The 24,580-nt window shown below is 43.7% G+C and overlaps 1 protein-coding gene across 1 annotated transcript in view; it reads left to right on the top strand.

Annotated features, from left to right (window-relative positions):
• The window catches only part of kcnc3a (potassium voltage-gated channel, Shaw-related subfamily, member 3a), a 163,279-nt gene that overhangs the window by 30,736 nt on the left and 107,963 nt on the right, over nucleotides 1-24,580 (top strand). The window contains exon 2 of the mRNA XM_060902107.1: nucleotides 8,230-8,922. Coding sequence (XP_060758090.1) covers nucleotides 8,281-8,922 — 642 coding nt within the window. The 5' untranslated portion in view covers nucleotides 8,230-8,280. The remainder of the gene's footprint in view (nucleotides 1-8,229; nucleotides 8,923-24,580) is intronic.

Consider the following 24,580-nt stretch of genomic DNA (forward strand, 5'->3'; position numbering starts at 1 on the left):
TGGCATCTTCAATAATGACAATTTTCCCATCATTTCCCCCGGGTATTTATAGGCAAGATTGTGTGTGTACAGTGTATGCAAAATTTGTTTGAAAATTAAAGCCTGTCCATGTCATTGACTACCCGAGTCATATTGTACATTATTGAGTACAACTCCCTTAAATTCTGATTTGAGCACAGATTTGGAACTTATTCGGGCGGAACGAAGTTATTTTTCCATTGTGATATATTTCTTTTCTTCTTGAGATAAACTCAGCACGAATTCAGCAAGTTTTATCAATGTGCGTTTTTAAAGTTACTTAGTGTATATATATATTTTTTTTGGGGGGGGGGGGCTTTTTCCACCTTTCTTGGATAGGACAGTGTAGAGACAGGAAATGAGCTGGAGAGAGAGACGGGGAGGGATCGGGAAATGACCTCGGGTCGGAATCGAACCCGGGTCCCCGGATTTATGGTATGGCGCCTTAGTCGCCCCCGTATATATATATTTTTTTTATTAAATATGAATCCTCCCACTCGGCCCTTGGAAACACTTGCAAATGACAAAGAAGAAATGCTGTGATGGTGTATGAACGCTAGCTCTGACAGTTCCTCATTCTCAGCTACATCACTCGAGTAGTTCATCTACTCAACTTGTTTCTTTAGTTAGTTCTGTTTTCCAAAATATAAACAAACTAGTCGCATAATCGTGGCTAGGATGGAGGAATGAACAGTGTGAACGTACTACACAGCACCACATGCTCGTGTTAATGAACAAGGTTTTCCATGAGCCTCCCATTTGTTCGATTTTTGTCTTTGCTTCCTATAAGATCCCAGTACTGATACACACCTTATTAGCTCGTTCACACTCACACTGAAAACTATATTTTCTGCTGTCATGCTGTAATGGAGTCCTGTACGAATGGCAGCAAAACGACAAAGTCGAAACATTAATCTGTCCCCTGGTGGTCTACAACCCTGATTCCAAAAAAGTTGGGACAAAGTACAAATCGTAAATAAAAACAGAATGCAATGATGTGGAAGTTTCAAAATTCCATATTTTATTCAGAATAGAAAATAGATGGCATATCAAATGTTTAAACTGAGAAAATGTATCATTTAAAAAGAAAAATTAGGTGATTTTAAATTTCATGACAACACCACATCTCAAAAAAGTTGGGACAAGGCCATGTTTCCCACTGTGAGACATCCCCTTTTCTCTTTACAACAGTCTGTAAACGTCTGGGGACTGAGGAGACAAGTTGCTCAAGTTTAGGGATAGGAATGTTAACCCATTCTTGTCTAATGTAGGATTCTAGTTGCTCAACTGTCTTAGGTCTTTTTTGTCGTATCTTCCGTTTTATGATGCGCCAAATGTTTTCTATGGGTGAAAGATCTGGACTGCAGGCTGGCCAGTTCAGTACCCGGACCCTTCTTCTACGCAGCCATGATGCTGTAATTGATGCAGTATGTGGTTTGGCATTGTCATGTTGGAAAATGCAAGGTCTTCCCTGAAAGAGACGTCGTCTGGATGGGAGCATATGTTGCTCTAGAACCTGGATATACCTTTCAGCATTGATGGTGTCTTTCCAGATGTGTAAGCTGCCCATGCCACACGCACTAATGCAACCCCATACCATCAGAGATGCAGGCTTCTGAACTGAGCGCTGATAACAACTCGGGTCGTCCTTCTCCTCTTTAGTCCGAGTGACACGGCGTCCCTGATTTCCATAAAGAACTTCAAATTTTGATTCGTCTGACCACAGAACAGTTTTCCACTTTGCCACAGTCCATTTTAAATGAGCCTTGGCCCAGAGAAGACGTCTGCGCTTCTGGATCGTGTTTAGATACGGCTTCTTCTTTGAACTATAGAGTTTTAGCTGGCAACGGCGGATGGCACGGTGAATTGGGTTCATAGTTAATGTTCTCTGGAAATATTCCTGAGCCCATTTTGTGATTTCCAATACAGAAGCATGCCTGTATGTGATGCAGTGCCGTCTAAGGGCCCGAAGATCACGGGCACCCAGTATGGTTTTCCGGCCTTGACCCTTACGCACAGAGATTCTTCCAGATTCTCTGAATCTTTTGATGATATTATGCACTGTAGATGATGATATGTTCAAACTCTTTGCAATTTTACACTGTCGAACTCCTTTCTGATATTGCTCCACTATTTGTCGGCGCAGAATTAGGGGGATTGGTGATCCTCTTCCCATCTTTACTTCTGAGAGCCGCTGCCACTCCAAGATGCTCTTTTTATACCCAGTCATGTTAATGACCTATTGCCAATTGACCTAATGAGTTGCAATTTGGTCCTCCAGCTGTTCCTTTTTTGTACCTTTAACTTTTCCAGCCTCTTATTGCCCCTGTCCCAACTTTTTTGAGATGTGTTGCTGTCATGAAATTTCAAATGAGCCAATATTTGGCATGAAATTTCAAAATGTCTCATTTTCAACATTTGATATGTTGTCTATGTTCTATTGTGAATACAATATCAGTTTTTGAGATTTGTAAATTATTGCATTCCGTTTTTAATTACAATTTGTACTTTGTCCCAACTTTTTTGGAATCAGGGTTGTAGTAACATGTATGGTAATGTTTTTCCATGATGCCAGTGGGAATCAATCAGAACCATCAGATTTACATGTTGTGACGGTTGTGACATTGCTAGCAGTGATGTATGTAAATGATGGTGTAAGGATATTGCAATGTTATGAGATTACTCATACCGCCTCAGTGTAAAGGAACTGGCAGCAAACGCAAAACACCAAGACAAAAAAAAAAAACACATCAGCAGATATAAGCAAAAATGTTGCTTTAACAAAACAAATGTTCAGAAACAGGAAGAGAAGTCTCTCAAAAGAGACTTGATTCAGCTCGATTGGCGTCGTGTTGCTGAGAAGGTAATGTTGGTAATCTTGGCCGTGTCATGAAGTATGTGTCATATCTGGTCTTGTATGTTTTACATGTCTCGCGGAGGTTTGCGCTCTGTAGCAGTCTGTTAAATACAGTACGGTGGGAACACACAATATCCGTTACTTTTCTGTTATGGAAGACTGAGTGGGAATGAAAATGTGTTATTTATCCCATCATACAATAACAGGTTTTGTATGTGAAAGGGGATTTAGTCTCAACCTTTCTGGAACATTTTTGGGGTGGGGGACCCAACAGGCTTGTAGTACTTGAGTCCGACTTGTGCCCTAATTTTAAGGACTCATGACTCAGACTCGTAAATTGGAGACAAGGACTCGGATTTTTTCTTTATGTTTTGTAACATGCCATAATAATTTAGCATAAGATATTTATCTCATCTCATCTCATTATCTCTAGCCGCTTTATCCTGTTCTACAGGGTCGCAGGCAAGCTGGAGCCTATCCCAGCTGACTACGGGCGAAAGGCAGGGTACACCCTGGACAAGTCGCCAGGTCATCACAGGGCTGACACATAGACACAGACAACCATTCACACTCACATTCACACCTACGCTCAATTTAGAGTCACCAGTTAACCTAACCTGCATGTCTTTGGACTGTGGGGGAAACCGGAGCACCCGGAGGAAACCCACGCGGACACGGGGAGAACATGCAAACTCCACACAGAAAGGCCCTCGCCGGCCACGGGGCTCGAACCCGGACCTTCTTGCTGTGAGGTGACAGTGCTAACCACTACACCACCGTGCCGCCATAATATATTTATATCTACATTAATTTTGTACTAATTTCGTGTAAGAGTGTCACACCTGCACGCCTTGGCGCATACATCATATAGACTCTCGGGTGCGCTCCGGACAGTGTGTGTGCCAAGCGGACTCTCACACTTGCGCCGTAAACGACTCGCACCTGCACAGGATTAAGACACAATCAGCACGCCGATATAAAAACTGTGAAAACACACTTACTCTGCGAAGTATTGAGTTGCATTGCTGACACATTACCGAGCCTTATTTCCTTGTTTGGTTTCCTGATCCCTGATTTCCTGTTTCTCATCTTTGATTTTGCCGAGTCTACGATAACCTGTTTGTGTCTCGCTCGACCTATTGCCCGTTTCACCGTTTTACGATTTTGCCTGCCGTTTTGGATTGTTTACTCGTCTTCATTTGTATTAATAAACACACCTTCTGCACTTACATCCGTCTCCCAACCATCTCTGACAGAATACTTCACACTCCCTGACAAGGAGAAGCACATTCACCTGTTCATACGCCATGTACAGGAACAAACTAATGTTAATGGTGCTAAAACAGCCGCCGTCAAATGGTGCGGTTGGAGTCTTGTTCTCGGACTCGGCTCGGATCAATAGTGGACTCGACTCGAAATTTCTTTTAATGACTTGGACTTGACTCAGACTTGAACACTGGGGACTTGAAGTTTAGTGACTTGTCTACAACACTGGGACTCAAACACATGGTACACATTACATTACATTACATAAAGGCACTTAGCAGACGCTCTTATCCAGAACGATGTACAACACACCCAGAGCAGCCTGGGGTGCAGTTGGGGGTTAGGTGCCTTGCTCCAGGGCACTTCAGCCATTCCTGCTGGTCCAGGGAATCAAACTGGCATCCTTTTGGTCCCAAAGCTGCTTGTCTAACCTTGAGACCATGACTTCTCCACAAATACACCTGCTATTTGTATCTCTTTACAACACAATAATCTGTTCATTTTGAATAATGTATGTGTACTTGGTTAGATAGGTACATAAATACTTCTTCGCTATCTGAAAGATTCCAAGGAGCTACGAAACCTTATTTTAGGCAACGAGCACTCAAGGAACCTCTTCTCTTAAGAGTACAGGACTGGGAATGGGAAACATCACTTTACATCACTGGAACCACTGACCATCTACCACACTTGGTGGATGATGTTTTATGACTTACACTTGAGGCAAGATACAACTGTGCTAATAAGGGTTACGTGGCATTTCCTGGTTACACACTTGTACTTTGTGACCACTGTATATAGGACACAGTTATAGAAGGGAGCTACAGTATTTATAACCACTGTTATATCTGGTGTCACCCAGATGAGGATGGGTTCCCTTTTGGGTCTTCTCAAGGTTTCTTCCTCATGTCGTCCAAGGGAGTTTTTCCTCGCTACCATCGCCACAGGTTTGATCATCAGGGATAAATTAGGGATAAATTAGCTCATACGTGTAAAGTCTTTAATTTTTGTGGCTACTGCCTCATAGAGGTGAAGCGAGGTGGAGCCACTATGTCATCGTGTTGTAAGAATGTAAGAATGAGTGGAACAATAGGGCACTACGCATAAGCATTATAACCACCAGAATGGCGTAATCGTGATCTTGTGATACAAACAGTTGATTTCGCGTTATCAAAGGTACACAAGAACGAGTGGTGAAGCCGCTATGTCATTGTGTTGTAAGAATGAGTGCAGCAATAGCGAAACTTCGTAATCAATCAGCACTTATCCTGATCAAGTTCGATTACCCGTTCTACTTCTTGATAAACTTCGGAACCAATCAGAACCAGAAACGAAATAAGAGAAACCTCGTGATAACTTTGTAGTATCGGAAGATAATCGGCAGATAAAAAGATAAATGAAATTCCCCTCGTGGTTCGCCAAGGCTACTGATTCGATATCGAGTAAGCGGTGTTTATTTTAAGAAAATTTACCTTTTGATTATCACAGCTTTTGTTTGGTCCTTCTGAAAGGTCAAATGAAAGGTTTTGTAAGTTTTTTTTTTTAGCTTTTTGGCAGATATATCAAGAAGCCGATATCAAACTTCTGCTATTCGCTTTAATTTTTTAATTTTATTTTTTTAGTCTTTACACTACACTTGTGAAACGAAATGTGCTCATTAGTCCTAAATAATGCTTCTAAGACAATTCATGAACAAGTGCTTTCTTTCTTACTCTTTTGAAAAGAGATCTCGTTCACAGCACTGTATTTTGAACAAAAAACAAACTCGGTCACCAAAATACTCCAAGCCCTGATGCTGCTCACAGCTTGGTGACGCTTGCAGGAGATGAGGCGAGTATAACTGATAACATGTATATATTTTTTTGTGGTCCAGTTTACATCAAATCGTGCGCTCTGATTGGCTCACGAGCGGTCCAGAATCCTACGATTCGGACCCCGGTTACGGACCTTTGGCAACTTGCTCGTTCACAACAACAAACATACTGTAGTAGCAATTTTTTTGTCAACATTTATTTTCGCATTTCTCAGTATAATAGCATTAATTTTACAGCATGGATAGCGATAACGACAGTGTTCACAGCGAAAGTGAGTTTTACTACCCTGAGGAAGACGAAATAAAAGAAAACATTTCAGGAGAAAGCTAAAAACCTGTAACTGTTGCTAACGCCGAGGAAATCCAGCAGTTTATTGAGGAGCAAAGGGCAGAAAATACAACAAAAAAGACGACCTATGACCTCAACGTCTTTGGGAAGTTCTGTTGAAACCTAAATGGAAAATTCAGAGCAAACAGGTTTTTGACGCAGGTTTGTTCTAAATATGGTTTCCCTTTTGGGCGCTCTCATTTTCTGTTAGAATTTGGTAAAGAAAAAAATAAATATATTATTTACCAGGCATCATGGTGGTATAGTGGTTAGCGCTGTCGCCTCACAGCAAGAAGGTCCGGGTTTGAGCCCCGTAGCCGGCGAGGGCCTTTCTGTGCGGAGTTTGCATGTTCTCCCCGTGTCCGCGTGGGTTTCCTCCGGGTGCTCCGGTTTCCTCCACAGTCCAAAGACATGCAGGTTAGGTTAACTGGTGACTCTAAATTGAGCGTAGGTGTGAATGTGAGTGTGAATGGTTGTCTGTGTCTATGTGTCAGCCCTGTGATGACCTGGCGACTTGTCCAGGGTGTACCCCGCCTTTCGCCCGTAGTCAGCTGGGATAGGCTCCAGCTTGCCTGCGACCCTGTAGAACAGGATAAAGCTGCTAGAGATGATGAGATGAGATATTATTTACCAGCTTAAGGTCAGTCCGTATTGTGAAATACTGTGACCGAGGCCTAGGTCAGTATTTTCAAGACTTCGGTCACGGTATTTCACGATACGGACTGACCTTAAGCTGGTAAATTATATATATTGGATCAGAAAGAAGAAGAAGAAACCTTTATTTGTCCCATGCACACTTCAAGCACAGTGAAATTTATCCTCTGCATTTAACCCATCTGAAGCAGTGAACACATGTGCACACACACCCAGAGCAGTGAGCAGCCACACACAGCGCCCAGGGATCAGTCAGGGGTTCTGTACCTCGCTCAAGGGCACTTCAGCCCCACGTCAACCTAACTGCATGTCTTTGGACTGTGGGGGAAACTGGAGCACCCGGAGGAAACCCACGCAGACACGAGGAGAACATGCAAACTCCACACAGAAAGGCCCTCGCCGGCCGCTGCTATTTATAAGCAGCAGCCACATGGACCCACAGCGTAGCTATTTTCTGTAACGCTGCTTTGCGACAGTTCTCATCTCATCTCATTATCTCTAGCCGCTTTATCCTTCTACAGGGTCGCAGGCAAGCTGGAGCCTATCCCAGCTGACTACGGGCGAAAGGCGGGGTACACCCTGGACAAGTCGCCAGGTCATCACAGGGCTGACACATAGACACAGACAACCATTCACACTCACATTCACACCTACGCTCAATTTAGAGTCACCAGTTAACCTAACCTGCATGTCTTTGGACTGTGGGGGAAACCGGAGCACCCGGAGGAAACCCACGCGGACACGGGGAGAACATGCAAACTCCGCACAGAAAGGCCCTCGCCGGCCCCGGGGCTCGAACCCAGGACCTTCTTGCTGTGAGGCGACAGCGCTAACCACTACACCACCGTGCCGCCCCTTTGCGACAGTTGTTACGAATAAACTTAAGCGAACTCTTTGCTGCCAGCAGACTAGAGGTGGGATTTGAACCCACAACCATGTGACCAGCCTATAACAGTGCGATACGGTTTGAATCGAAGCTTTTCGGTATGAAAAACCACTCGATTCATGACATGTGATGAAGGGCTTGGATCTCTTGGAGCAGGGAGAACCTGAGGACCCTTAGTAAGGGCACGGCTTAGGGCGTTCGCAGCCCTTCTGGTTTGTCTCAGGAGGAATGGAATGGAATGGAATGGAATGGAATGGAATGGAATGGAAGTGAGTTGGATTTGGATCAGGTGTGTTTGAGAGAATGAGAAATGAGAAGTGTGTGTGTGTGTGTGCGCAAAACGGAGAAGCTGTGTGTAACGCATCTCTCTCTCTTTCTTTCTCTCTCTCTCTCTCTCTCTCTGTCAGGCTCCACCCCCTGCCGGTGTTTCTCTGCCCGCCCCCTCCACCTCCTCCTCTATGCTCAGCTCGGTGTGCGTCTCCTCTTTCAGAGGGCGCAAGGGTGGCAGCAAGTCGTGCGCCAAAGCATGCGCGAGCGCCGACATGACTTGCCCGTCGGACAGCGAGCGCATCGTGATCAACTGCGGCGGCGTGCGGCACGAGACCTACCGCAGCACCCTCCGCACGCTGCCCGGCACGCGCCTGTCGTGGCTCACGGAGCCCGACGCGTGCAGTAACTTCGACTACGACCCCAAGTCGGACGAGTTCTTCTTCGACCGGCACCCGAGCACGTTCGCCTTCATCCTCAACTACTACCGCACCGGCAAGCTGCACTGTCCCGGTGATGTGTGCGGCCCGCTGTTCGAGGAGGAGCTCGCCTTCTGGGGCATCGACGAGACGGACGTGGAGGCGTGCTGCTGGATGAATTACCGGCAGCACCGTGACGCCGAGGAGGCGCTTGACAGCTTCGAGACGCCCGAACCGGACGCACCGGAGGACGAGGCTGCGGCGCTGGCCGGTGGCGGCGGAGGGGGCGGGGCCGACGGGGACCTCAAACGGCTGTGCCTGCACGAGGACGGCGGCAAACCGAGCTGGTGGAGCGTGTGGCAGCCGCGCGTCTGGGCGCTCTTCGAGGACCCGTACTCATCCAAATACGCACGGGTGAGTGACGGGTCACAGCTCGGGTCTCCTCTTACAGCCTGTGATCATCACCCATACTGGTGCATGCACCCTCACACACTCATTAACACACTGACTGAATTCTGCACTGGTGCATGAAATACTGCAGTGCTCAACTAAACAAATCCCTCTCTCTCTCTCTCTCTCTCTTTAATGCACTCTGTGATCAGTTGGCACATCTTTCTATCCCATTCACTCCTCTCACTGTCTCCCAGTGATCCATTAACACCCATGATGTGTTAATCACATTCCTAGAATCTTGATAAGTTTTCTTCTTATAATCTTTTATGCATAAATAGTCTGATCAAAGTGCTGCATTGCCAACTCTTCCAGCAAACCTACAGTTTAAGTATCAAACTAATCCCGATTTTGATTTGATGTAAAGAATTTATTTCCCTTCTGACACACACAGATTTCACAAATAAACACCTTCGACACCTCTGTTGGGATTCATCCTTCCTTTGCTGCAAAAGTGTCTCGTTCTTCTGTACGCCGTGTGTGTATTTCACCTACATTTACATTTAAAGCCACCTTTAAAACTGTTCTACAAGCGAACATGGTCCGACGCTGTACGGACATTTCCAGGTGAGAAACGCACACTAAAGGTATAGGATATAAGCGACAAGTGACACGTCGTTTCCGTCTCAAACCGGAGCTGCAACGCAACGTTTAAACTCAGAGCTGACGTGGAAATCTGATAAACGCAAACCGAGGTGACCGCAAAGCCACAGTGATGATCCTGAACTGATTTGACGGAACAGGAAAGGTAAAAAAAAAAAAAAAAAAATCGTCCTGCGAATTTCATTACATTCCGTAAGTAGATTTTAGTCAGACGGGAAAATGAGCTCGGTAGAAATGTGACTTAATTTTGGTCAAACGTCGCTGTTCGATTTCACAATCCTAATGCGCGTGAGCGGAAAATGCGAAACGATGATATTCTCGGTTATTTTTCAGCACTTTTGTGAGATGGTTTGCGGCACTCGCGCACGTCCGTCCCCACCGGCACTTTCCCACGCTTGATTACGTTTTATTTCTGCAGTGAGAGTTTTCTCTTTGTCGCTTTTCACCACTCGGATGATTCCGTCTTGTTTTACTGTCCTTTTTCTGCTTTTCTTTCACTTCAGCCATCCATTTCTTGATTAGGTTTAGAATATAGTTTGTTGTGTGGAACTATAGGTTATATGCGTTGAAGATAACACTACAAGATCTCTCTCACACACACAAACACACTCATTTATGATTACAGGAGACAAACGGTTTCAGGCGAGGTGTCACACACTCACTATTCGAACTGTTTGCTGAATTTGCTCATCGTAGTTTTCTGCAAAGGCGTAAAATTCATTTGCATGCTACTCAAAACTTCTTTCAAGCCAAAAATGTTTATCTAGTATATATAAATTGTGTAATAATAACTTCCACGATGCCTCACTTCCCAAAAACGCCAACGAAACTCCCAAAAAAAAGGGCTCGGAAGCATCCACAAGTTACCCTCGGATCCAGATCTTACGAATATGCAAATGAGAAACGCTCTCAAACCTTCCCTTCGCCTCGTAAACTGGTGTTTCATGGCCTGGATTTGCATATTGAATCTGATTGGCTGTTAATTCACATAATCCAATGACATTGCTGATTCCTGTTCGATGGTAGCTACACTGTCTGACTTTTCAGCCCGATTTCTTACACGTCATAAAAGGATTCTTTGGCCATGACGTGAGATCGGAGCTTGACAGCCAGTAAAGTTTTACAAGTGTCATAAATATTGGAACGAAATTTCAGTGTGTGAGCACTGCTACAACACAAGCTAAAGTGCTTAGATAAGCCTGTTTTCTGTACGACCGTTTTCCAGATCGTGCTGACGGATAATTTCAGCAAAGCATAGTAATTCGGTCAAGGTTTCATCGGGATACCGTACGACGTAACGTGATAATCGTAATAATATTAAAAGAATACAGTTTCTTCGATCCTGATTTCTCACATACACACACACACACACACACACAGTGTCTTCCTTGAGTCCGTCTGGTTTTCCGCCGAGTTCACTGGTTTCCTCCCATCTCTTAAAAACATGACAAGAAGTGGATTGATGACTCGATGAACTGGCGTCCAGGGTTCTCTCGGTCTGCTGCCGTCCTAATGAGAATAAAGTGGATACTAAAGATTAAATTAATGACTGCAGTGATCTGAAAGGAGCAGTATGGAGTTTCTTGAGTAAGCAGTATTAAGCCAACAGCTGCTAGGAGGTTCGAAATGCAGCGTTGGAGTCGAGTCACCAAACCTCGAGTCTCAGTCCAGTCTCAATGAACTGTTCAAGTCCAAGCCATTAAAGAAAATTTTGAGTCGAGTCTAAGTCGAGTCCACTACTGATCCGAGTCGAGTCTGACACAAGCCCCGCCCACTATCAACGTGAGAGAGGGTTAACACTAGCTAGTTCATCACTCAGCAAGCGAGCCCCGCTATCAACAGGGCAATGGACATAGCGTGTCACTTCCTTCTCTGGGTGGAGTCTCGCCAAATGACGATTGAAGTTCGAGGTCGTCCCGTCGTCTCCTCGATAGTCCTTCTACATATGGGACACATAGCAGTGCATTTTTTCCCACTGCATGAGAAGTCTGTATAAGCAAAATGGACAATCCTAGGGGCGTTCTCTCCAGGCATTTTAGCGCCGTTAACATTAGTTTATTCCTGAACATGACGTATGGGCAGGTGAATGTGCATTCTCTTGCACCAAATTACCATAATAGATTGGAGTCCAAAATTCTTAGAGCACTAGCGAGAAAATGCTTCTGTTTTGCATTCAATACAAAATATTTCCTGAGAGATTCGATTATCAGCAATAACTTGAGTGAAATTCTAAAATTTACGTGAATTTTAGAATTTCTTAGTATTTCGTATAACCAGATTTTGTTCTAATGACAGCTGGGACTTTCAGTTTAAAAAAATATATGTATATTTTTAAATCCCACATTTTCAGTGTGGATTGATCAGGCTTGTAGTATTCAAGTCCAGGACTTGGACTCGACTCCGACACGTGCCCTAATTTTAAGGACTCGGACTTGGATTTGTGCACCAACTGCATTCGGACTCGTAAATTGGAAATGAGGACTCGGATTTTTTCTTTATTTTTTGCATAAAACTTACTGTAGATATAAATATAAATATCTTATGCCAAATTATTATGGCATGTTAAAAAAAAATAAAGAAAAAAATCCATCCGAGTCCTCGTCGCCAATTTATGAGTCCGAATGCAGTTGATTAATACACGAGTCCGAGTCATCAGTGCTCAAGTCCAAGTCAAGTCGCAAGTTCTTAAAATTAGGGCATGAGTCGGACTCGAGTACTACAAGCCTGACTAAAGGTTCTGAAGGTTACGTTTGATGAAATTTTGGCAAATAAGAACCAGAACCAGAGAGTGTTGTAAGTCTTTTTGTTATAAGACTCTTGCGTTAGTTATAAAAGGGTTTGAGACCATAGAAGGATGTGGATGAGAAGGGTGAGGGCTTCATCATGGTGGTCAACATCAGTGGTCTGGAGCCCTTAAGGGTTCTTAGATTGACTGTCTGGAGGTCAATGGATCTGTGTAGAACCCTGGAAGTGTTTCAGAATCAGAACGAATTCTTGAGATGTTTTAGGAGGCTAAAAAGCCTTCACATACAAAGAACCCTTGAAGAACCCATTTTCTTGAAGCGTTATAGATACGGAGTGCTAGAATGTCAGGAAAACCCTTTGGAATTTATCAACAGGAGAACAATTATGTTAAGAAATATATGCTCAACAAGTATGGAGATGATGCGCCATGCTTTTGGATGAATTTTCCCAAGAGAGGATCTAAAGATCTGGGAAATGGACTGTTGAAGAAGCACTGGTGAAGAACCCCTGACATAGAAAAAGAGAACCTAAATCCTGTAGGTGTTCATTTGTAGCTTCTGAAAGCGTTCCTGGTCTGAATGCTTTGTTAGGGAGTCAGTATGGTGTAAAATGGCGTCTTCTGGATCCTTCTGTCTCACCGTGTCCACAATGCGGATGTGAGTAAGCACAGGTATCCCGCATGGCCTTGGCACCTTTTCGACTCGGAGTGGACGCACTGTTCCAGTACAGCATGAAGGAAAAGGGTTCTCTTCAAAAGGGTTTTGGCTTTCAGTGTCCTGCAGAAGCAGCAGTTTGAGCTCGAGTGTCTCTGTCATGCTTACTTAGCACAAGCCGTGACTCCTGCAGCCACCATCAGCTTCTTCAGACACTCGGCTCTTTCTGCTCCGGAGCGTTTATGAACTGTGTTAGGAACACGCCGCCTGGTTGGCGATGCTGGAACAGACTCGTATTTGAGTTGTTTATAGCGCAAGTCACTTTCAGAACGAAGTGATCGTGATAGCGTGCTCGTGTCCTTGGTCAGTTAATTCAGAGACGTAGGAGTCCGGTTTTGAAAAACGATGTATCAGCTGTCCGTTCAAATCCTCCTGGCGACTCTGAGACTTTACTGAAAGATCTTTATTGAAGCAGATCTCATATTCAGTATGGTTGGACTTTGTTTGAGGTCACGAGTGAATGCAGTCATTAGAAAATGTATGAATATGAATGCTAAGCTCCGCCCCCAAATTGAACCTTGATTCTTTTATTTATTTTTTTAAAACAGATTCCTGCATATCTGTATGAGTAAACATTAAACGTGTGTAAAAGCACGCAGGGGAGTTTGTTAAGTGTAAGTTGTGGCAGTAAGTGTGTGTGTGGAACAGTTTTGTTGGATTAAAACCCGGGGCATTAATACAGAACTCGGTTATAGCGATGCGCTCAGATTGTGGTGTGTGTGTGTAGCTCGAGAGTTCCGATTTCGCGTGTTTGGCTTTAATTAGGATGCTAAAAGAGGCTAAAAGTGCGTTTTTGTGTTCCGTGCTCGAGCAGGATGTTGAAAGTGCCGAAGTCCTGAGGAAGGTGCAGTGAGGAGCCGCAGCGCTTCTTTCTCTCTGTCCTGAGGAAGGTGATGTTGACGTGTGCGGTGCTTTATTAGTGCACTGAAGTACAGAGTCACAGAGTCACAGAGTGCACCACTAATCATCACTTTCAACCTCCATGTCCTCTCTCTCTCTCTCTCTCTCTCTCTCTCTCTCTCTGACTTTCTCTCACTCAGACTTTCTCTCTGTCTCTCTTCCTGTCTTTCTCTCTGCTTCTGTCTGTCTCTCTCTCGCTCTCTATTCCTGACTCTATCTATCTATCTATCTATCTATCTATCTATCTATCTATCTATCTATCTATCTATCCACTGCACTAACAATCATCACTTTCAACCCCATGCCCTCTCTCTCTCTCTCTCTGAATTTCTCTCTCTTGCTTGCTTTCTCTCTCTTCATCTCTATCTCTCCATCTCTCTTTCTCTCTGCTTCTGTCTCTCTCTTTTGCTATCTATCTATCTATCTATCTATCTATCTATCTATCTATCTATCTATCTATCTATCTATCTATCTATCTATCTATCTATCTATCTACTGCACTAACAATCATCACTTTCAACCCCATGCCCTCTCTCTCTCTCTCTCTGAATTTCTCTCTCTTGCTTGCTTTCTCTCTCTTCATCTCTATCTCTCCATCTCTCTTTCTCTCTGCTTCTGTCTCTCTCTTTTGCTCTCTGTTCCTGACTCTATCTATCTATCTATCTATCTATCTATCTATCTATCTATCTATCTATCTATCTATCTATCTATCTATCCACTGCACTAACAATTATCACTTTCAACCCCATGCCCTCTCTCTCTCTCTCTCTGAATTTCTCTCTCTTGCTTGCTTTCTCTCTCTTCATCTCTATCTCTCCATCTCTCTTTCTCTCTGCTTCTGTCTCTCTCTTTTGCTCTCTGTTCCTGACTCTATCTATCTATCTATCTATCTATCTATCTATCTATCTATCTATCTATCTATCTATCTATCTATCTATCTATCTATCTATCTATCTATCCACTGCACTAACAATTATCACTTTCAACCCCATGCCCTCTCTCTCTCTCTGAATTTCTCTCTCTTGCTTGCTTTCTCTCTCTCTTCATCTCTATCTCTCCATCTCTCTCTCTCTGCTTCTGTCTCTCTCTTTTGCTCTCTGTTCCTGACTCTATCTATCTATCTATCTATCTATCTATCTATCTATCTATCTATCTATCTATCTATCTATCTATCTATCTATCTATCAAACCGCTCCACTACTAATATCACTTGCATCCTCCGTGCCCTCTCTCTTTCTGACTTTCTCTCTTTTGCTCTCTCTTTCTCTCTCTTCATCTCTGTCTCCCCATCTGTCTTTCTCTCTGCTTCTGTATGTCTTTCTTTTGCACTCTATTCCTGACTCTTTCCTTCTTTGCGTCGATCTATCTATACACTCCACTGCTAATCATAACTTTCAGCCTCTGTGCCCTCCTCTCTCTCTCTCTCTCTCTCTCTCTCTCTGTTTCTCTTTTGTTCTCTCTTTCTGTTGCTCTTCATCTCTATCTCCCCAGCTCTCTCTCTCTTTCTTGCTCTCTATTCCTGACTCTATCTATCTATCTATCTATCTATCTATCTATCTATCTATCTATCTATCTATCTATCTATCTATCTATCTATCTGTGCTGCACTGCCAATCATCACTTCAACCTCTCTCTCTCTCTTCCTCCCTATCTGTCTTTCTCTCTCTCTGCTTTTGTCTGTCTCTTTCTTGCTCTCTATTCCTAACACTTTCCTTCTTTGCATCTGTCTATCTATATATCTCTCTATCTATACGCTGCACTACTAATCATCACTTTCAACCTCTGTGCCCTTTCTCTCGCTCTCTCTCTGTCTCTCTCTCTTTCTCTCTCTCTTTCACACACTCACACTCTCTCTCTCCTCCTGTGCTATAGCGTAACACTGCGGAGGCTCATACTAGCTGACTGCGCGCTGATTTCTGCTGCAGCACAGAAGCACAGTATATAGAGGGGGGTTGAAAAGAGAGTATGAGTGTGTGTGTGTGTGTGTGTGTGTGAGAGAGAGAGAGAGAGAGAGAGAGAGAGTTAATGCACAAATGCACACACTCTTTATATCTTCCATTAAAAGTCAGTGTTTCTTGTCATTTTAATTTTTTTACTTGTGTGTGTGTGTGTGTGTGTGTGTGTGTGCGCGGATGTGTGTGCTTGCATTCTTTGACAAATTTAACTGTACTGCTGTAGTAACCATTACACGTTCTTAATTTCGCATTACTGTCCCCATGGTTGCGCGCACACACACACACACACACACACACACACACACACACACACACACACACACACACACACACACACACACACTCTGCGGCTGTGCTAGCTGTCTCACCCCCCCCACGACATCCCGGACGCACGCGGAACGGAACGGATGCAGTGCATTTCATTAAGAGGCGCTCGCTCCCGAGCCATAAGTCAAGTGGCGCTTCTCTGGTGGGAAGCCGTGGGGTGACGGGGGGAGGGGGAGGGGGTGTGTGACCGGGGGGGATTGTGGGATTGCATTACTAAAATCAGCATAGAAGCACTTCTCCGTCCATCCATCCATCGTTCTGGTTCATCTCGTTTATTTCTGCGTTTCAGCTCTTCTGTGTGTTTTGCTGTGAAAGCAGGGTGTTTAATTATCCTGATGCTGCAGCACTCCGTGTCTGACCCACAAGCTCAATCACCAATCGCTTTATTAGCTCATAGATCCTGTAGCTGCATGCTGCACGACCCGACAACCTGCTGATTCCTCGCTGACTGAACAACAAGTTGGTTTTCATGGTATGGAAAAAAACCCCTCACATTCAGTCTAATATTAGTTTATTATCATGAAATAAATATTGCAGAACATCCTGTGTGTCCAATCTCAGTGACGGAGCAGTGGTGTCGAGTTCTCGACTCTGATTGGTCTGAAGGTGACACTCGGTCTGGCTACAAATCAGAGGTCAGTGTGCTCATTCTGATAGTAACAGCTCGTCCATAGGGACGTGTACAGTGGACACTCCACGTAATCTACTTTACATACAGGACACTTCTTCTGTGGAATAAAAACGTGTTCTATTCCCTTCTAGCAGGTTTCATTCATTTGGTTTGATAGCATGCAATATTGTTAGCATCTCGCTTATCCTACGTGTATTACGTCACTCTACCCAATGGAGAATGAGCGATGAATATGGTTTATGATATTGCACGGTTGTCAAGACAACTTGACATCACACGTCGGAGCTGATGCGAATATCCAGTATGAGAATTTTCTGTTGCGCATGCGCACAACCATTTCTGTGTTCGCCAGGAAAAAGAAAGACACGTTGAACACCTGAAAGGCATCATTAGATATTCTTCATGCATATTTACTGGAGAAAAAAACATACCAACGGACATTGAAAAACTGGAAAAGAGAGTGTGTATGTCAATGATGAACTGTTACTATCAGAGCTGGGGCTTGAACTCAGCCAAACCTTAAAGCAACAGGGCGAAGGTTTAGCAAGTGATTAGCATCAGGCTGCCAGGTCGCTCCATTGTGTGTAGTTGTCGATGTTGATTTTAAAAGTAACTCATTAAATTACAGAGGGAAATGAATCCTTAAGTCTGAGTGAAAAATACTGTAGCGAGCGTGCAGCGTGGAAGAAGAGTCTGGAGACAGAAGTCTTAGTTTCTCAGTCGTTAGCCTGTGCTACTTGCTCTCGATAGCACTGGCTTGACTGCTTTATTAGCATTCGCTAACACTACTGATGAACGCTACTCTGGCTGGAAGGTGACTTCACTGCCGCGCTGACATCGCCGAGTCGCGAGTAAGCCTTTGAGAAAGCGTTGGCCTTCGAGAAAGCCGAGGGCGATAAATTTTTGGTTCCTCTCATTATAAATCAAAATCTGACTGGTTAATTCATCTGTCACTTCCTACATAAACAGACACTGCCATGACCTTCTGTCCCGGCAATGAAGTCCGAACCAATGAGTGAGCAGCTCTAAACTCTTCTCAGCCGAGAGACAGCAAACAAAACAATCTCATTGGAGAACTCGATTTTAATGTTTTCAGGACAGTAACCCTTTCATCTAGGCTGAATTAGAATTAGAAGACAATATACTACCGTTCAAAAGTTTGGGGTCACCCAGACAATTTTGTGTTTTCCATGAAAAGTCACACTTTTATTTACCACCATAAGTTGTAAAATGAATAGAAAATATAGTCGAGACATTTTTCTGGCCATTTTGAGCATTTAATCGACCCCACAAATGTGATGCTCCAGAAACTCAATCTGCTCAAAGGAAGGTCAGTTTTATAGCTTCTCTAAAGAGCTCAACTGTTTTCAGCTGTGCTAACATGATTGTACAAGGGTTTTCTAATCATCCATTAGCCTTCTGAGGCAATGAGCAAACACATTGTACCATTAGAACACTGGAGTGAGAGTTGCTGGAAATGGGCCTCTATACACCTATGGAGATATTGCACCAAAAACCAGACATTTGCAGCTAGAATAGTCATTTACCACATTAGCAATGTATAGAGTGGATTTCTGATTAGTTTAAAGTGATCTTTGTTGAAAAGAACAGTGCTTTTCTTTCAAAAATAAGGACATTTCAAAGTGACCCCAAACTTTTGAACGGCAGTGTAATTATAATGAAATTATGAAAGAATGAAAGAAATTAAATATAACATTTGAAATCCTGATATGTTTGGGCTTCTCTGAACGCTTAGAAGGCCCTGACAGTTCCCCTTTGGTGTATGTAGTACAATAATAATAATAATAATAATAATAATAATAATAATAATATTGTCTGGCTTTTTTCATGGTATATCAGCTACACTCATCTTTGACTTGTTCAGTATCATGCTAACTGAATGGAATATATCTGATAGACCACTCAACGCCAGCCAATATTATTTAAATATTACACAATTTAAAAAATTTCATATTTAACAAATGTATATAAAATCATTGATGAGATACAGGAGACGTGTATTCAGCATGTTTATGGAAGGAGTCTCCAGAGTCAGTGCTTAGTAACTAAGCTCTAACTTTATAGCTGTAGGTTTTCCACCACAGGAAAGTCTTCAGGGTGTTTGTGCTAATGTAACATGATGCCATTCACATTATTCACTTCAAGAGAGAGGAAACAAGAAGACACGGTCATCACCATCCCCTGCCACGAGCAATTTATGAAGACCTCTTAACACTTATGACCTTATAAGTCCATTGCTTTCATATTGACTTATGATGTCGTAAGTGTTAGGACACCTTCATAAAACGCTACCCAGCTTTTTTGTGGCTACCGCCTCATAGAGGCGAAGCGAGGCGGAGCCACTATGTCATCGTGTTGTACGGTAAGAATGAGTGTAACAATAGCGCACTGTGCATACGCATAAGCATTACAATCACCAGAACAGCGAATCGTGATCTCGCGATATGAACAGTTGATCTCGCGTTATCAAAGATGCACAAGAACGAGTGGCGAAGCCATTATTTCATCATGTTGTAAGAATGTAAGAATGAGTGTAGCAATAGCGAAACTTCATAACCAATCAGCACTTATCCTGATCGAGTTTGATTACCCGTTCTACTTCTTGATAAACTTCTGAACCAATCAGAAAACGAAACGAAACGAAATTCACCTCGTGGTTCGCCAAGGCTACTCATTCGATATCGAGTAAGCGGTGTTTATTTTAAGAAAATGTACCTTTTGATTATCACAGCTTGTGTTTGGTCCTTCTGAAAGGTCAAATGAAAGGTTTTGTAAGTGGTTTTTTTTTTTTTTGAGCTTTTTGGCAGATATCTTGAAGCCGATATCAAACTTCTGTTATTCGCTTTAATTTTTTAAAATTAAGAGTCTTTACACTACACATTATAGTGACTGTGAGTTGGCCTAGTGGTTAGCGTGTCCGCCTCGAGATTGCGAGTTCTACTCACGGTCGGGTCATACCAAAGACCATCATAAAAATGGTACCTACTGCCATCTAGCAAGGCACACTGCAATACAGACGTGAGAGGGGAGTCAAACTCTCGCGGTTACCAGAGGACACGCCCCCCGCTGTAACCCTAGCTATGTAATAGGTGAGAGGCCGAGGGCTACAGAAACAGAGATTGGTGCCGCCTAATGCGCCATACGGTGCAGGAAGGACTTTAGACTTTACACTACACTTGTGAAACAAAATGTGCTCATTAGTCCTAAATAATGCTTCTAAGACAATTTATGAACAAGTGCTTTCTTTCTTACTCTTTTGAAAATAGATCTCATTCACAACACTGTATTTCGAACAAAACGCAGTAAACAAAATCAGTAACCAAAATACTCCAAGCCCTGATGCTGCTCACAGTTTGGTGATGCTTGCAAGAGATGAGGCGAGTATCACTGATAACATGTATATATGCGATATTTACTGTATGGACATGGGATCAGAAAACTATTTGATTTATAAGCAGCAGCCACATGGACCCATAGGGTACCGATTTTTATTCGATAATATGAGCATGCAAAGTTTCATTGATGTAGTTTCTGAGAAAACTTGTCCAGATTGAGACGGACGGATGGATGGATGGACGGACTCCATTCCTATATCCCCCTGCGCCCTTTGTGGCGGGGGATAAAAAGAGAAACTGTTGCGGGAACGACTGTTTATTGTTGTTATAACTTGTGAGAACTGGAACGAACTGGTTTCTTGGACGCCGTTAAATGTAACTGTAAATGGATAAAAAGTATAACATTCATTCATAAATAAATAAATGTTGGCAAATCGGCAACAAGAGGAATAAAACTTAAGGACGTTCTGGAAAATAATCAGCTGCTGTGTAGTAACAGTAACTCCACTCCAGGACCCCACCCTGTCACTGATTGTTTTACTATAACAGCATGCTGCTGAGTGTTTTATTCATTACAGAACGAAGAAACGGGCTCAGTTTGTTTACTCCATGTCACGCAAAGACCGGAATTTTCCTCAATATCTTGTGTAGCTGTAATCTTACAGACATTACGGTAAATCCTGTTGATTTTTCAATTTTTTTATTTTGTTGAAGTTTAGCAAAAACCCAGATCTCCAAAGCAAACGAGGCTTCACTTCCCAAGCACAATAAAGCAGACTTTCATCTGTGTCTTTGCATCCCTCATCATGTTCCTCATGATCAACTGCAGGTTTTAAAAGAAGTGATCAGCAGCAAATGAGGCACCGTTAAAACAATGCGGCGTAATGTTTTATTACCCACTTTTCTCATCCTGTTCTGCTGCGCGAGCTCTTTCACCAGCGATTAGATTGTTCATGGGACAATTGAAATACCAGAGCATGTATTTATTTTCCCTCCGTGCAGAATCCAGCGAAGACCATTGGGAATTTGCTGAACGCAGTGTCAAGGCCGGTGAGCGATCAACCGCCAGGCGATTGCGCACAAACGCCCTGCCCCTTTTCGCCATGCCTGAACAAACATTTGACGGACTACAGAAATGCACTCGCAGCGTTTCTTAGCAACAGCCCGGAGTGGAAATAAACCTGCTATACATTATTCTTAGAAAGCCGCTTTGTTCCTGCTGCCAAATTTCTCTCGTGGGGTAAAAAGCCATTAATTAACGTCAGTCCTCTGCAGTTCACCTTGGGTTGGCTTTGCAAGCTAAATTGTGGTTTCATTGAGTCTGGGAGGTCTCTGAAATATGATGCAAGATGTAAAGTAAAGTGTAAATTGCTTTACGATGTGTATGCTCAGGAGTATAATAGAAGGCTGGTTGCTTATGATGTCAGAAGCAGAGTTTCATTGCTTTTGTCTCGTAATCGGTTAATACATGGATTTCTAGTTTAATGGGAGTAAAAGACTGTAGCTTAATGTTTTATTAGCCATCTTTCTGCCTCTGTGTGTGTGTGTATAATGTACTCCTGCAGTACACTCTTAGCCTGAGCGAGCCGTAAGTGACGCTGTCCAGTGCTGAAATCAGTGATGTTTTTAAAGAAGTGAATGAGCCATGGGCGGCATGGTGGTGTAGTGGTTAGCGCTGTCACCTCACAGCAAGAAGGTCCGGGTTCGAGCCCCGTGGCCGGCGAGGGCCTTTCTGTGCGGAGTTTGCATGTTCTCCCCGTGTCCGCGTGGGTTTCCTCTGGGTGCTCCGGTTTCCCCCACAGTCCAAAGACATGCAGGTTAGGTTAACTGGTGACTCTAAATTGAGCGTAGGTGTGAATGTGAGTGTGAATGGTTGTCTGTGTCTATGTGTTAGCCCTGTGATGACCTGGCGACTTGTCCAGGGTGAACCCCGCCTTTCGCCCGTAGTCAGCTGGGATAGGCTCCAGCTTGCCTGCGACCCTGTAGAACAGGATAAAGCGGCTAAAGATAATGAGATGAATGAGCCATCATTAAAACAATCCAGCATCATGTTTTATCAGCTTTCTTACTCGTCCTTATTTCTGGTCGGTTATCTCATCTCATCTCATTATTTCTAGCCGCTTTATCCTTCTACAGGGTCGCAGGCAAGCTGGAGCCTATCCCAGCTGACTATGGGCGAAAGGCGGGGTACACCCTGGACAAGTCGCCAGGTCATCACAGGGCTAACACATAGACACAGACAACCATTCACACTCACACCTACGCTCAATTTAGAGTCACCGGTTAACCTAACCTGCATGTCTTTGGACTGTGGGGGAAACCGGAGCACCCGGAGGAAACCCACGCGGACACGGGGAGAACATGCAAACTCCACACAGAAAGGCCCTCGCCGGCCACGGGGCTCGAACCCAGGACCTTCTTGCTGTGAGGCGACAGCGCTAACCACTACACCACCGTGCCGCCCCCTGGTCGGTTATTTATTTGTTTATTTATTTATTTGTTGCATATTTCGAAGTAGCATCATATTTTTTTTAAACACTTTTTTTTTATCACATGGTTCCATGTGTGTTCCATATGGTTTTTCAGAGTTTTGGTGTCTTCAGTATTATTCTGCAGTGTAGAAAACTGTAATACAGAAAAAAACTATGAATGAGTAGGGGTGTACAAACTTTTGACCGGTATGGTGTATATACTACAAATCACTGATGCTGTGTGAATCACTGAAGGATTTAATTTGCACTTTAAAAATCGACCTCTTCCCTTGGTTCCTTACATACGTATCTTGTATTCACCGTCTACTGTATGCACGATTGTCTTTTTTGTTTTGTTTTATTGTACAGCTTTCATGTTGGTATAATTTAAGAAAAAAAAAGAAGTAGCATCGTATCTGTATATTTTCCCCTCCAAGTGCAAAAATCAATATTATGACATTAAAAGTTGTGTCTTTTAAAGTTCTTCAATTTTTATTTTTATGGTGAACACCAAAATGATCAAACATGCAAATAGAGAAGCAAACAAAATGGTAACATCCAGAGGCCTGGGACACTGGGGGTGCTGGAGGTGCTGGGGCATCAGCAGATGTGGAGATATTGGGGACACTGGGGTCATTGGGGACACTGGGGTCATACAGTCTTTCATGTAATATCTATAGACATGTTCATTTTGGAGGGTAAAACTATCAAGCATGCAAATAGTTTCAATAAAAAAATGCTGAGGTATTGGACACACTGGGGATGCAAGGAACATTGGGGATGCTTGTGGATCCAAACAAAACAAAAAAAGATACAAATAACTCATCAGAAAAGCTTTCATTGGGGTGCTGGGGATGGTTGGGATACTGGAGATGCTGTGGTTGGTGGGGGAAGATGGGCGCAACTGGGGATGCCAAAGGTGCTGAGGATTGTGGGGATGCTACAGAGACTTAAGATCCTGGGGGTGCTGTGGAAGCTGGGGGCACTGTGGATGGTACAGATCTGGGGGTATTGGGGGCACTGTGGATGGTACAGATGCTGGGGATATTGGGGGCACTGTGGGTGGTACAGATGCTGGGGTATTAGGAGGACTGTGGCTGGTACAGATGCTGGAGTATTAGGAGCACTGTGGCTGGTACAGATGCTGGGGGTATTAGGAGCACTGTGGGTGGTACAGATGCTGGGGTATTAGGAGGACTGTGGCTGGTACAGATGCTGGGGGTATTGGAAGCACTGTGGATGGTATAGATGCTGGGGGTATTGGGGACACTGTGGATATTGGTGATGCTGTGGACAAAGAGGATGTTGGGGGCATCGGGGATGCTTGAGCATTTGGGACAGTGGGAATGCTGGGAATAGTGGGGATACTTGGGCATCAGTCCCCTGCAGTTTATGTGGTCGATGCTCACACCAGACTGATAACGGTCCCTATAGCCCAGGCCTGGGTTTATCTGTATCACTGGGATTGCCTCTGGAGGCATTTTACCAGGCCTGGACCTGATCCGATAAAACATCTGACCAATCAGGTAATTATTTACATGCGACGTTGTCTGAGCACGTACTGTTTTCCCCGGGCGTCTTTGTACATCCTTGTTGCATCATGAAGTCGCGGAATACAGATTCACGGAAAATAAAAAATATAATCCAAAACACAGATCTTTTATTCACGGATATGTGATTATTTTCAGTGAAATATCTCATCTCATCTCATTATCTGTAGCCGCTTTATCCTGTTCTACAGGGTCGCAGGCAAGCTGGAGCCTATCCCAGCTGACTATGGGCGAAAGGCGGGGTACACCCTGGACAAGTCGCCAGGTCATCACAGGGCTGACACATAGACACAGACAACCATTCACACTCACATTCACACCTACGCTCAATTTAGAGTCACCAGTTAACCTAACCTGCATGTCTTTGGACT

Source organism: Neoarius graeffei, chromosome 20 (assembly GCF_027579695.1).
Source record: "Neoarius graeffei isolate fNeoGra1 chromosome 20, fNeoGra1.pri, whole genome shotgun sequence".
NCBI classification, from domain to species: domain Eukaryota; kingdom Metazoa; phylum Chordata; class Actinopteri; order Siluriformes; family Ariidae; genus Neoarius; species Neoarius graeffei.